Source organism: Plecotus auritus (assembly GCF_963455305.1).
Source record: "Plecotus auritus genome assembly, chromosome: 1".
Classification (NCBI taxonomy): Eukaryota; Metazoa; Chordata; class Mammalia; order Chiroptera; family Vespertilionidae; genus Plecotus; species Plecotus auritus.
Window position 1 is genome coordinate 201,303,361 of NC_137770.1, and position 12,859 is coordinate 201,316,219.

The following is a 12,859-nucleotide window of genomic DNA, read 5'->3' on the forward strand; positions in this document are numbered from 1 at the left end:
CAGTGAGTCAAGGAACAGACAGGGTATCTTTTAAACTTAATATAAACGAATAAAGCATAAACAAGAACTTAAAGGGGGCAAGGACCATCCCCACCAAATGAGGGAGGCGACTGGTGTCAGGAGGGGAGATAACCACGTCATTAAGACCTGGAGGATCCAGGGGTTCTCTAATAGAGGCTTTCCCCTGGCGGGGAGCACAGTGGAGGTTGGAGGAGGTGCATTTCCTAAAGCCCAGGACCCGTCCTTGGACCCTCCCTCTTCCTATAATTAACTCAATGCCTGTCCGCCAGTCAGGACCGTGGCCCCCCGGCGCTGCCGCCACCCCTCATCCATCTCGGGGGAAGGAGACGATCGGGGTGGTGGGTCGAGCCGGGGCCACACGAGCCCCCGCGCGGTTGCATACCCTGACCCTGCCTGGGGCCGGCCGCCGGCACGGTCCTCCCCACTCTTCCGTTCTCCTGCGCCGGCTGCCTCGGGCGCGGGGGCGCGGGCTCGGGCCCCGCGTGACGTGGGCACCGCGGCGGGAGGGGCCGCCCCGGGGGCTCCGGCCGCCTTATTAGCGCCTTGCGGGTCGCGGGCAGCAAGCAGACGACCGCTTTGCGAGCAACAGGAGCCGGCGTGCGGCCCCACTCCTCCCACCTCCTCCGCCAGCCTCCTCCTCCCTCCGGCTCCTCCCGCCCCCACCTCTGTGTGCGCGGCGGAGTCGCCCTCTCCCTGCCTCTTTCTCCCGCGCCAGCTCGCTGATCTCTCTCGCTCATACTGTGCTCCGGGGGACCCAAGCATTCTCGGCGCTAACCGTAGGGATCAATGGTGCTAGGAAAGCCTAGAGAAAGCCGCGCTGGGCAGAGCTAGTTGGAAGCCCCCGTCCCTTCCCCCTCTCCCGGCGCAGCCCGTGCGGGCGCGCAGCACCTTCTCGCTCCTGCACTCTGTTTGGGAGGACGGGGTGAGAAGGTGAAGTGGAAAGACTGCAGAGCAAAGGGGGCCAGTCTCAGAGCTCAGATTTCATTTCCATTGAAGCAAAGTACAGAAGATCAGGTTTTTATTTTTTATATTCTGCTTTTTATCCCCCCTCCCCCCCTTATTATTTTTTTTTTTTAAAGAAACTTATTTTGGGGTGTATGCTCTGGGCATTTGCTTTGCCCAGTAGTTGAAAAGTCAACTCGACTCGTGATGGTTCTCCTGTCACTTTGGTTGATAGCAGCCGCTCTGGTACAGGTTAGGACTTCAGCTGATGGACAAGTAAGTGGAAAATAATGAAAAACTCAAACCCAACCTTTTCCCGAAAAAGTTCCTCCCCTCTTTCCCCTCCTCTTCCCTCCTCCCCTCCCACCCTTCCCTGTTATCTGGTGCCTTCAGGAACGGTGTATTGAGGGCTGGGTGCAGCGCGCGGGGCGTTCGGGGGTGGGGGGTTGAATGGCAGGGGAGGCGAGGGCTCTCACTCCGGGAGCCCAGGCTTGTCACACCTGGGGCTTCCCCACTTTGCGGCATTCGTAACAATTCTTGGTTACAAACTGCAGCCAATTCGCATCCTCGCCGAGCCGTCTGGGTTTCCCCTTTCCGGAGGGCGGTCGGGGCGCTTGAATGAAGTTCTGGACGCGGCGTCCAGGATCCCAGTGCTCTGGTTGCTGCAACCGGAGTCGGGTTCGCGGGGATTTCTCTTCTCACTGACTCACAGCTTTTTTGGGCAGACAGAAGCGGGGGTTTCAGGAAGTCCTTGGGCCGGACAGGGAGCCATCCAGCAGACACGTGTCCTGGGAGGACTGCGGCGGGGCTGGGGTTTGACAGTTGCGAAGGGGGGCTGGGACGTTTCCTGCCCTGCATTTTCCTGGGCAGAGGCTGGAGGCGCCCGCCGCTGCTCTCCCCTCCCCCTCTGCACAGCTCCTCCTCTTCAAAGCTGAGTGCAGCTCTGTTTCTTTTTGGCCCAGCCCCCACCCTTTGGAGACTCAAGGTGAAGCCCGATGCTCTCAGAAGAGTCCTTAAGGCTTGGCGGGGCGAGCCAAGCTGTTTGTAGTAATTCACATCCTCACAGGGCTGGTGGGGTTTGGGGGTGCAGAACACGTCTGTGAGTTTTTGTAGCTTCTCTGGTTTGCCTGGTCTGAACATAGGGTAAAAAGTATGAAATTGTTCATTCTTGACCTCAAATCTGATAAACCAGGCCCCCTTTTAGGCTTCTTTAAACACGTATAATATATACACTCTCTTTTCTAATCCTGACCCAGTATCTGGAGTTTTCAGAAAAGAACATTGAGTGTCACTATTTAATTTTGCTGATTTCATACATGTTCAGTTAAAATTAAAATGGGCAAACACTTCCCTGCCCCGAATTGTTACTGAATTGGCTCTTACTCAGGGCACAGCACAGGAACTTTCTACAAACCCAGGTGCAGCCTGGAGGCACCAATCCCGGTCTCTGGCATCTCCTGATTAGCTAGCTCCTGAAAAGCATTAATGGTAGAAATAAAACGCACGAGGTGATAAGATGAAACCCAGTAACTGTTTCTTTTTCTTACTTTCCCCCCTCCTTTCCAGGCTGGTAATGAAGAAATGGTGCAAATAGGTAAGCCTTGTTCTCAGATGTCATTCTTATCTTAGTAGAAAGTAGGAAATGAAGTAAGCTAAGCAAAATATTGTTTCTGAAATTTCTCCTTTGGTTAAAAAAAATAATTTATAGTCCGGGAACATTTCTGTTCTTCTCTCCCTCTTTCCGGAGGAGAATCCCACTTTCCTCAGGCTGAGTTACGGTAAAAATTCTCCTGCAGTTGGACTTTTCTAGCATGTTATTACTGTCTTTGGATAAGCCACTGGTAGGTTCTTGGAGGGTGATGTAGGGCTGGAAGAAGAGACGGAGATAAATAAACCTGTGTAGCCTTAGGAGGGGCACAGCTGATTAGAGCAGAAGGCAAAGTGTAAGAATGCTACAAAGAAGGGAAAAATGAAGTACCGAGGATGGAAATTTTTTTCTTAAAAATTTTTCCAGCTCTGAATAAACCCTCCAGTGAATTCTTTTATTCCATATGCTTTAAAATGATTACCTACAAATGTGCAAGATACTATTAGGTCTTTTGCAAGTAACATCTAAAACCTCAGTATTACCTGATGATGTGGGAATGATTCCCATTTTATGGGTGAGGAGACTGAGGCTCATAGAGTGTAACTTGAACAGGTCACTCCAAAGTCTGTGATCTTTTTGGAACTGTTTATAATAATATATTTGTTCTGAATTCAGAGACTGAAAGTCATCTGGCAAGGAGCCAGGCTCCATTCAAAGCCTTTTTTATACACATTTAACTTGGGTTACTTTAAAAGATAATTTTTCTTTTTGGCTGACTACTAGTCCGTGTAAATTCTGTATTTGTCAAGTGATATTGTAAAGTCATCTTTTAGACGAAAAGTTTTATTGCTGTAAGCATAGTTACAAGTCATTGACCGTGTACTATGTGCCAGGCAGTGTTAATTGTGCTGTGTACATTATGTCATCTAATTCTCGCAACCACACTATAAATTATGGACACCATTGTGCCTATTTTAGACTCAGAGAAAATGAAGCTTGACAGGCTACATAGTTACCTGCTGTGGTGCATAATGGAGAGCTGGAGGGATTCCACACTTGTATACTAATGGGGAGGACCCCAAGATCCAGCCCCAGGGGTAGCTGTATATCTATATGTAGCTGTATATCAGCCTTCCTACTGAGTGCTTAGCATTGTTGGGACTCTTCCTCAAATTTAACATCTATAGGAAGAGCAGGACAGAGGAGAGGAGAGTGACTGAGAACTGCATTTAAAATACAGTGTCTATGAAGGGACATCTGTCATTTGTGGTTCAAAGCACTCAGCCATCAATATATATCTTTTTAAAGAAGGATTTTAAAAAAAAAACCAATCCTCAAACAAGTAGGGAAAAGAAAGCTGTTTTACTTTTATTACTTAAACATTTGATTACTGAAACATCCCAACATTTTACTATGTAAATTCAAAAGCTCTTTTAAGATTACCCATTCTACCGAAGGAAAAAAGTATATGGCTTTCATTGAATTTTCAGATAGAATCAACATGCTGTCATGTAAGACACTTGGGTTAGACTTTGGGCCAGTCCTTTTGTTAATATAAATTACTTTGGTAGCCTTTGCCTGCAGGGAAGAAAGTAGTACAGGTGTGCTTAATTTTGGTAGGAAGGAGATGAGTATCCAGTTAAAAGAGAGGAGAGTCACTCTTAGGTTGTATTGCTGGATATTTACTTCCAAGTTCCTCAATTTTTTGGGATTTCTTTTATTATCATTTTCAAGTTCAGTGAAGATAAAAATACATTTGGACTCAGGTCTCGTGATAACAGAAGTATAGCTATCATTTGGTTTGGGGTTATAATCATTTATGTAGCTCTTAAGAGGGATTTAAAAGGCTGTTTAAAAATGTTATGTACAATAATGAGGTTATTCTCCCTTGTTCCCATGCATAAAGCATTTGCTAATATGGAGGTTTGATAAAATGCACACCTCTACATATAATTAACTTTTTTTTCCCAATAATTGATTTAAAAGTGATCTTATAAAATGATCCAGAAATGCTATTTGATCAGTTATACAACTAGGAAAGACTCATAAGGTTTGTAGAATTAATCAATTTATATTTGTTGCTGTACAAATTGGCTAGAGAAAATACCATGGCTCTGAATAATTTCTGGATAATTTAATGTCTCAGGAAGAGAGCAATGTAAATTAATGACAAGCTATAAATTATTAGGAAGCTAAATTTTAAAAATATTTTTATTGAAGTATGATATGCATGCAGGATAGTGCACATAAGTGTATATTTTGCTGATTCTTCATGAAGGTAACACTCCCATGTACCTGGACCAGTAAGAAGAACGTTACTAGTGCTTGTGCCACATTCATAGCACCATCCCTGTGTGAAGGGTAACCAATGTCTTGACTTCCAACAGGATAGTTATTTTGCCAGGCTTTATTGTGTGTGCTTTCATAAATGGAATCCTACAATATGTACTCTTAAATAACTGGCTTAGGAAACCAATTAAAAAAAAATCTGATATGCTTCAAGGCTATAGACTAGAAAGGCGCTTATTTAGGTAGAAAGAAGGCAGTTTGTCATGGGGACAGGTTAGAATATGTATAGATATATCACCTATGTAGTCTGTCATATGGGCTATTGCTTCTTTCCTTTTCTCTCCACTCAGTGGAAAAATGCCCTCTTTTTATGTGGGCAAGTATGATTCACTCTAGAGTAAAAGGGGAAAATAGGTTTTGGACTGTGACCCACGTTCTCTGCTTCTTTGTCAACCAGAGAAGAAATACCTACCTACCTATTTACACCCATATATACTCAAATACACCTATATATACTCATATACATTCATACATGCATATGTGAATGTGTATGCATTGTGTATATGTGTGTAAGTGTGTTTCATGAGTCACTAACATACTTCTGTGGCATATCAGGGTGTTCTTTCATTTCTGACGCAGAATATGGCCTTGGTAGGAGGCCTAGGGTAATTGTGGGCAGGGAGGCTGACTCTGTGACACATGTGGCTTAGAAAATAAATGTAGTTCTGTAGAAACTGGAGCATCTGAAAAAGAATTCTGAGTCTTTTGTTTCATAAGTGACCCTTTAAGCTTACCTGAGCATCTTTAGAGGAAAAATCATTGTGAGGCTTTGGTGTTAAGCTGTCTTCTTCCCCCACCCCATCTCTTGCAATGGGGCATGTTCATCTTTCTGTGTCCTCTTTCTGCTCACCAACTTCAAATTCAATTGCTTGTCATTCTTACCAAAATAAAGTTGCTAATCATGTACTTTAAAATTTACTGAGAAATAAATTTTAATCATTTGCAGGTACTTATTTGGTTTTCAAGGATTAGTGTGAGTCACTTTACCTAGTCCTTGGCATATAGTAAGCATTTCCTCTACTGTAGACCTCTGAGAGCAAAGACTGTCTCAATGACTGCTGTGTCTACAGTAACACAGGGCTTGGTACCTTGTGGGTCCTCAAATATTTATTGTTCAGTGAATGGATCTAGCAAACAGGGTATTATCACATTGGGACGTACCCGTGTTCTGAAATTTCTTAAGTGTGCTTGTTCTGTGTCCCTCTTCAGGTTTAATTAGAAAATGAGGATGGTGACCATGGTGATACAACTCAGTGTTGTCAAGGTTTCTTGTGACCTCTCTTTATACCCCCACAAAGTTCAGGGACCGAGGCTTACTGGTTTTTTAGGCACTTCTTGTGCTTCATAAGTATTTGGCAAATTGAATTGAATTATGTGCAGGTTTTGCATGCCCACTAATTTTGCACTAAAGTCTACCTGGGATCATTTGCCCTGTTGCTGGCATTAGGGGAAATAAACTAAGATTAAAATCTATCGATCCAGTTTGCGAGCAGCAGTACTAAAAGGTATGGTTTAAAGAAGGGTTATACTTACCCTTTGTAAAATTTAGACTTTTAGCTACCTAAGCCATTATCCTTCCTTGTAGCTAAAGATCATGCACTTCACTTGACTAATTTAGCTTCCACCCCTCCAATGAGCATCATAATGGTTAATGTTACTGCTTTAAGCTTCTTAGCTGAAGATGTTAATAAATGCAGCATGTTATCTATCACCAGTAACATATTATTGCTATTTATCTGAAGTATTTCTTCCACCTATTGCCCTAGTCATTTTACCAAATAATCAGGATATTACTCAGAAATGTTAAGAAATCCCCAAGGTCACCTCTGCTTCCAAAATGATTATCTGTAAAAAGTCTTTACTTGTGGGTAGCCAACCCAAATTACCTTGGAAATCAATTAGGGACAATCCCAAATTGTCTGGTAAAATCATGAATAATTTAAATATGAGGAGTTTGGTTATACCACTTTAACTGGTTATACCATATTGACAATGATAACGTAGATGAAAATCTAATGCTTCCTCAAAGAGGATTGCTATTATCAGAATTTTAGGAACCCTCTCTCTAGTAGAGATCAGCGTTTACTCCTAAGCTGTGCTACTTTTATTTTTATAAAATGCGGGCAATTATCCTTTTAATTCATCAGTTTTTGCTCTGATTATGGAAGTTTTGCATGTGCCCATTATAATCGTCTTCTTTAATTTTTCTGTATTTTCCAGATTTTTGACAGTCATCCCAAATAAGACAATTTAGCATATTGTTATTCAGTCTTCCTTTAATACACAGATTGTGTGTTTGTATACCTGTTTTTGGTTTGTTTAATATTTTAGTATATTTTTCCCTATCATTAAAAACTCCTTGTAAACATCATTTTAGTCCTATCATACTAAAAAACCTGAATTTATGTATTGTTTTCCTAATTTATTCGTTTTTCTCACGATAATGAATGTTGTCCCACTGTATTGTACGTAGATAATTTCCTGCTTCTCAAATGACTAGGAGAGAGACCTAGAAGTTGATGACCAAGTAAAGCCAAGTTAACATGATACATTTTAACAAATGGCTTTAGAAAAAGTTTGCATGACCTGAACTCCCACTAGCAATATACTGGGAAAGTGTTGATTTAAAAAAATATTAATTCTAAATTTGTTTTGTCTCCATTCTTGTTGACATTTGAGTATGATTTTTAAATATTTGGTTATATAATCTCTGAGAGATGTAATGAATTAATCATTTTTTTCTACTTATCAAGTAACCAAAATATGGACAATTATATTATAAAAAAGTTTTGTTATTTTATTTGTACTATGACAAGATTCATCCACATCATGGGATAGAATTTGAGAGCTGTATACTCTTTAGAATAGATAGGAAAGCGTGGGAAGAGATTCTAGCTTTGGAATCTCTGTTCCCATATGTAATTGATCCATCCTAATTTTCCAAATACGTTTTCATGACTTTTCTGACTAACTGTAAATTCCTAGGAGAGATTTTGTGGTAAAATGTCAGTCTCCTGTTTATAAAAATGATTGCCACAAATTCATCATGATGAATCTTTTTGGAATTTAGAACAAATTGTGAGCAGCATGAAATAGTCTATCTTATTCTTGAAGTGACTGATAAAACAAAAAAAAATATAGGAAACCTTATAGAAAGTAGGATTAAATCTACGAATCTTCAAATATTGTGGTCTTAGATATTAAATTACATTTCCTGCAATTTTCATATATAATATATATATTTTCATATGCACATATGCACGCAAAAATAAAAAGAATGATTGAAATTATTATTCATGTGATTTGAATTCTGTGTCTTTTATAAGTAAAAACTTCTCTCATTTACATGTAGAGTCCATGCCTCAATCTTAAATCTAACCAGTATATCCAGTAGAGTACCTATTAACATTCATCTCCTTTCCTCCATCTGATGGTCAGGGCACAGACTACTCACAATGTGGTTTAAAACCCTGACCACCACTTTCCTGCTGATGACTTTAACCTCTCAAAGCATCACTCTTTTGTATGTAACATAAACGTAATACTGCTGCTTAGTTCATACAGTTGTAAAGGACTCATACAATTCTGTTACATGAAAAGCAAACCATAATAATAGTTATTATTAGTAGTATGTCTTAGTCTTGTGCTTTTAAAAAAAACACTTTTACTCAAGGAGAGCCACGTCATTCTAACTCCTACATTTTTGATTAGGTCTACCTGATACCATGAGTTTCCAGAAAAGACTTTTCTGTGCCATGGACTTGTAAACTATCCATTCACTCAGCTCACCATATGGCAGCTCTTTGAGAGTTCTATTTCCATGTATTTAAGTTGATAATGAGGTGATGCTTCATTCATAGGGATATAGCAGTAGAGGGAGGGAGTTGAGTAAGGAGTGGTACAAAACTAGCTATTTCAAACCGGAGGCCCAGTGCACGAAATTTGTGCGGGGGTGGGAGCAGATGTCCCTCAGCCTGGCTTGCACCCTCTCTCAGTCTGGAACCCCTTGGGGGATGTCCGACTGTTGGTAGGCAGACATCCCTCTCACAGTCTGGGACCGCTCCTTACTGCCCACCTGCTCGCTGCTCCTTACTGCTTGGCTCGTTGCTCCTTAGCGCTGCTGCGGAGGCAGGAGAGGCTTCTGCCACTGCCGCTGTGCTCGCCAGCCATGAGCCCGGCTTCTGGTTGAGCAGTGCTTCCCCTGTGGGAGCACACTGACCCCCTGGTGGTCAGTGTGCATCATAGCAACTGGTCGTTCTGGTCGTTCCACTATAACGGTTGCTTAGGCTTTTATTATATAGATAATTCCACTCCACCTAAATTGTGTATACCAGACACAATTCTTTCTCTTTTTCTCACCGTATTTATTTAAATTTCTTCTTTCCATTTCATTGAGAGAAAATTCTTATATTAATTATGACTCCTTTGAATGCAAGTAACAGGAACCGAGTTGACACTGGTTAAGGAAAAAAAATTTATCAGGTAATCAAAGTCAGGTATAGCTGGATCTGAGAGCTCCGATTAATCTCGGGAATCTCTCTCTTAATCTTTCAGTCTCTCTCTCCCCCTCCTTTACTCCCTCCCTCTCTCCCTCCTTTCTCATTTTTCCTATGTGTTTGCTTTATCTCTCTAAGATTTCAGTGTCTACACCCCCCTACCCCCCACCTTACCCCCCAAATAGTGCCAAATACTGTCATCAGCATCTCTCTAGGCTGTCATTCTACCTTTCACCCCACTAGACAGAACACTTCTTTTTTGACACTCCAGGAAAATTCCTCGTAGGGTTTTTATTGGCTATCTATCTTGAGTCATAAGTTTATCCTTGAACTATTCACTGAGGCAGGGGTCCTCAAACTTTTTAAACGGGGCCAGTTCACTGTCCCTCAGACCGTTGGAGGGCCGGACTATAGTTAAAAAAAAACAAAAAACTATGAACAAATTCCTATGCGCACTGTGGGCCAGGACGAGTCGGCTGCTAAGCAGGACAGGCAGCGGCACCCGGCGGGCCGGATAAATGTCCTCGGCGGGCCGCATGTGGCCCGCGGGCCATAGTTTGAGGACGCCTGCGAGGTCAGGAATGCAGTGTTCTGATTGGCCTCAGCTGAGATATTTCGCCCTTGACTTACAGGGACTAAGTGTGGAGTGTGGGATGGTTCACCTGAGGGAATATTGGCAGGGAGCGTGGGACGGATGCTAGGGTGGTACACATGTACAGTAGTGCCACAGATGTGAGGACTTCCCAGCACATTGCAAGGGAACTGGTGGCTGTAGTAGGCAGAATAATGGCTCTAAAGATGTCCACTTCTGAATCCTTGGAACCTGTGAATATGTTGTGTTGGCAAAGAGGAATTAAGTTTGCAATGGAATTAAGGTTGCTAATCAATTGATCTTAATATAGAGAGATTATCCTGGATTATCCAGAGGGGCAGCACTTATAAATGGAAGAGACAGGTGAAAGAAAGATGATAGCATAAGAAAGATGGGTGGATGTTGTTGGTTTTTGAAGATGGAGGAAAGTGTCCATGAGCCAGGAAATGCAAGGCAGCCTCTGGGAGTTGAAAAAGTCAAGGAAACAGATCACTCCTAGAGCTTCTGGAAGAAATACAGCCCTGCCGACACCTTGATTTTAGCTCTGTCTGACTAATTTCAGACTTGGTATCTCCTAGAACTATAGCATAACAAATTCATGTTGTTTTAAGCCACCAAGTTTGTGGCAATGTGTTATGGTAGCGACAGGACACTAATCCAGTGGCCTTGTGGACTATCCCAGTTTCTCATACTTTTGTTAAACCATGAGCCGGAGTGTCTTAGATTTGGAAAATATAATTACCACAAGTAATGTTTCAGTGAAAGTCTTTAAAAATGCTATCCACATTTCTTATCTGTCATATTTTCCTCAGCCTTTGGCCCTGGAGATGGATGCTGATTTTCCTGGCTTTAAATTCTAGACTCAAATTAGCCTTTAAAAGTATTATCTATCAACAAATTGTAAGATGTGTGAGAAATACTAATTTTTAGAATGCCCAATATAGCTCTCGAGTCTGCAAAACTTGTAATGATGATAAGTACAGCCAGTAGAAGTGCTTTTAAAACTAAGATTGGAATGTTAAAATTTTGGCATTTGGGCCTCACAAAAATAATTCTCTTCTACTTGTTATTCTGTTATTGATTATTTGATTATATTAAGATGTAGCAAAAAAGGAAAACTCGGATGTGTTTTTGTTTAAATAACATTTTTCTTCAGGCTTTTTTTTTTTTAAATTTTCCTGAAAGATTTCTTACCTGATTTCATGTTCTAAGTAACGGTAAAGAATGTGCTGTTCTTTCCTAAATGACTGTCTTGAACATAAACATTGTGCAATTGCAACAAATATTTATGAAAAAGCCAGTTTAAAAAAAATGAGAAGAATTTTTAAGTGTACAACTATTTGTTCTTTCTTAATAAGTAAGAAGAACCCCCCCCTGGCACCTTTTCATTTTTTCCTCAAATAGCTTGATAAAAACTCTTGGACTATGAAAATGGGTTTGCAAATAAAATAAAAGACATCAAAGTTTCTCTGCCCAGAGGAGATAAAGTGAGGACAAAGAATTTGGCTCTGTTCATAAGTTCAGCATGTGTCACAATTAATTTTTAATTGCCTTTGAGAGAAGATGTGTCTCCTTCTCGGATGGTGTTTACAGCCTTGGTAAACCCTTTGGCGTGTGGTGTACTTTTTAAGGTCCACTTTTCACCGGATTCACATCTTTCCTGGAGCAGCTGGCTCCTGTCATTTCTGATGAAAGTCATTCTCTTTCCTTTGGCTCGGGATTTGGAAATGTTGTTGTTGTAGCTACTTCTTTAGCAGATCTTGAAAATACTTACTTGGTTTCATTCTTGTGGCCAGATTGTTGCATGCTGACAATTTATACCTGATAAAGGAAATTGCCTGTGTGAACTGCCTTTTTATAATAGAGCAATCAGCCGATTCTTTGGAGAGAATCCCAGTCTCTGGGTTTGGTAATGGAGCCTGGGTTGTGACATCATCCTGGACGTCAGGCCCTGGACGTGGAGCTTAATGTCTCTTCTAATCGCATCAGAAACACAAGCTGGGGTGGGGTATAGTGGGGAGAGAGGCCCCCGAGGGGGTGCTGGGTCATGGAAGGGATCTGAAACTGACTTCCTTCCTCTGTAGCTGGAGCTAGAGGATGATGGTGATGGTGATATAACATCAGCTAATTTTTCATTTATTGAAATGTTCTTAGATAGGGCAAGCCTTACCTCAGTGAATTCCCATTATTATCCCTAATTTACAGATAAACTCTCTGAGCCTTGATTTTCATAATTTGCTTGCAGGATGCCAAAGAGTTTATCAGCTTGAAACCAACCAGAATTCATACTCCAGACCTTTAGTGTTCAACCATCTTACCTTCCTTCCTTCCTTCCTTGCCTTGGGTTAAAGCCACATTACCTCAGTCACATTATTCCAATAATCTGCGTGCCTGGGTGCTTTGATCTTAATTAGATCAGCTAAAACTTGCTGTGATATATGGGAGCTTTGTACTGCAGTCACTCCAGGTCCTAGCAGTGTAGATTGTACTGCTGAGCACTTTTGATCTCTTACTGTTCCACAGTGAGGTCTTGGAAACACCCTGGGGACATCTAGTCTCCCTAGGACAGTGGTCGGCAAACTGCAGCTGGCGAGCCACATGCGGCTCACGCCGCGGTTTGCCGCTTTGTTGACTAATGCGTTTGCCGACCACTGCCCTAGAAGATATCTGTGTATCATTCTACAGCAGACTTCGAAAGATACCACACAGCATGTCCTCAGTTTTGAGCATAGGTGACTGAATGTGTGAAGGAGTAAAGAGGATCCCAAAGCATGGACCACAGTGTCAGACTGTGAGAGCACTCCCTCCCAAGAATTCCCACTTCCAAAAATAATCATTGATTTTTTTTTTCTTCCTCCCAAAGACTCATGT

General features: G+C 41.9%; 1 protein-coding gene across 2 annotated transcripts in view; it reads left to right on the forward strand.

Moving 5' to 3' along the window:
- The first annotated feature begins 687 nt into the window (after positions 1–687).
- Positions 688–12,859, forward strand: part of ADAMTS3 (ADAM metallopeptidase with thrombospondin type 1 motif 3) — a 239,458-nt gene continuing 227,286 nt past the window's right edge. The window contains exons 1-2 of one of the 2 annotated variants that reach the window (XM_080649386.1): positions 688–1,239; positions 2,530–2,557. In XM_080649386.1, the coding sequence (XP_080505512.1) occupies positions 1,171–1,239; positions 2,530–2,557 (97 nt within the window). In that variant the 5' untranslated portion in view covers positions 688–1,170. The remainder of the gene's footprint in view (positions 1,240–2,529; positions 2,558–12,859) is intronic. The other variant, XM_080649387.1, reaches the window with a different exon arrangement.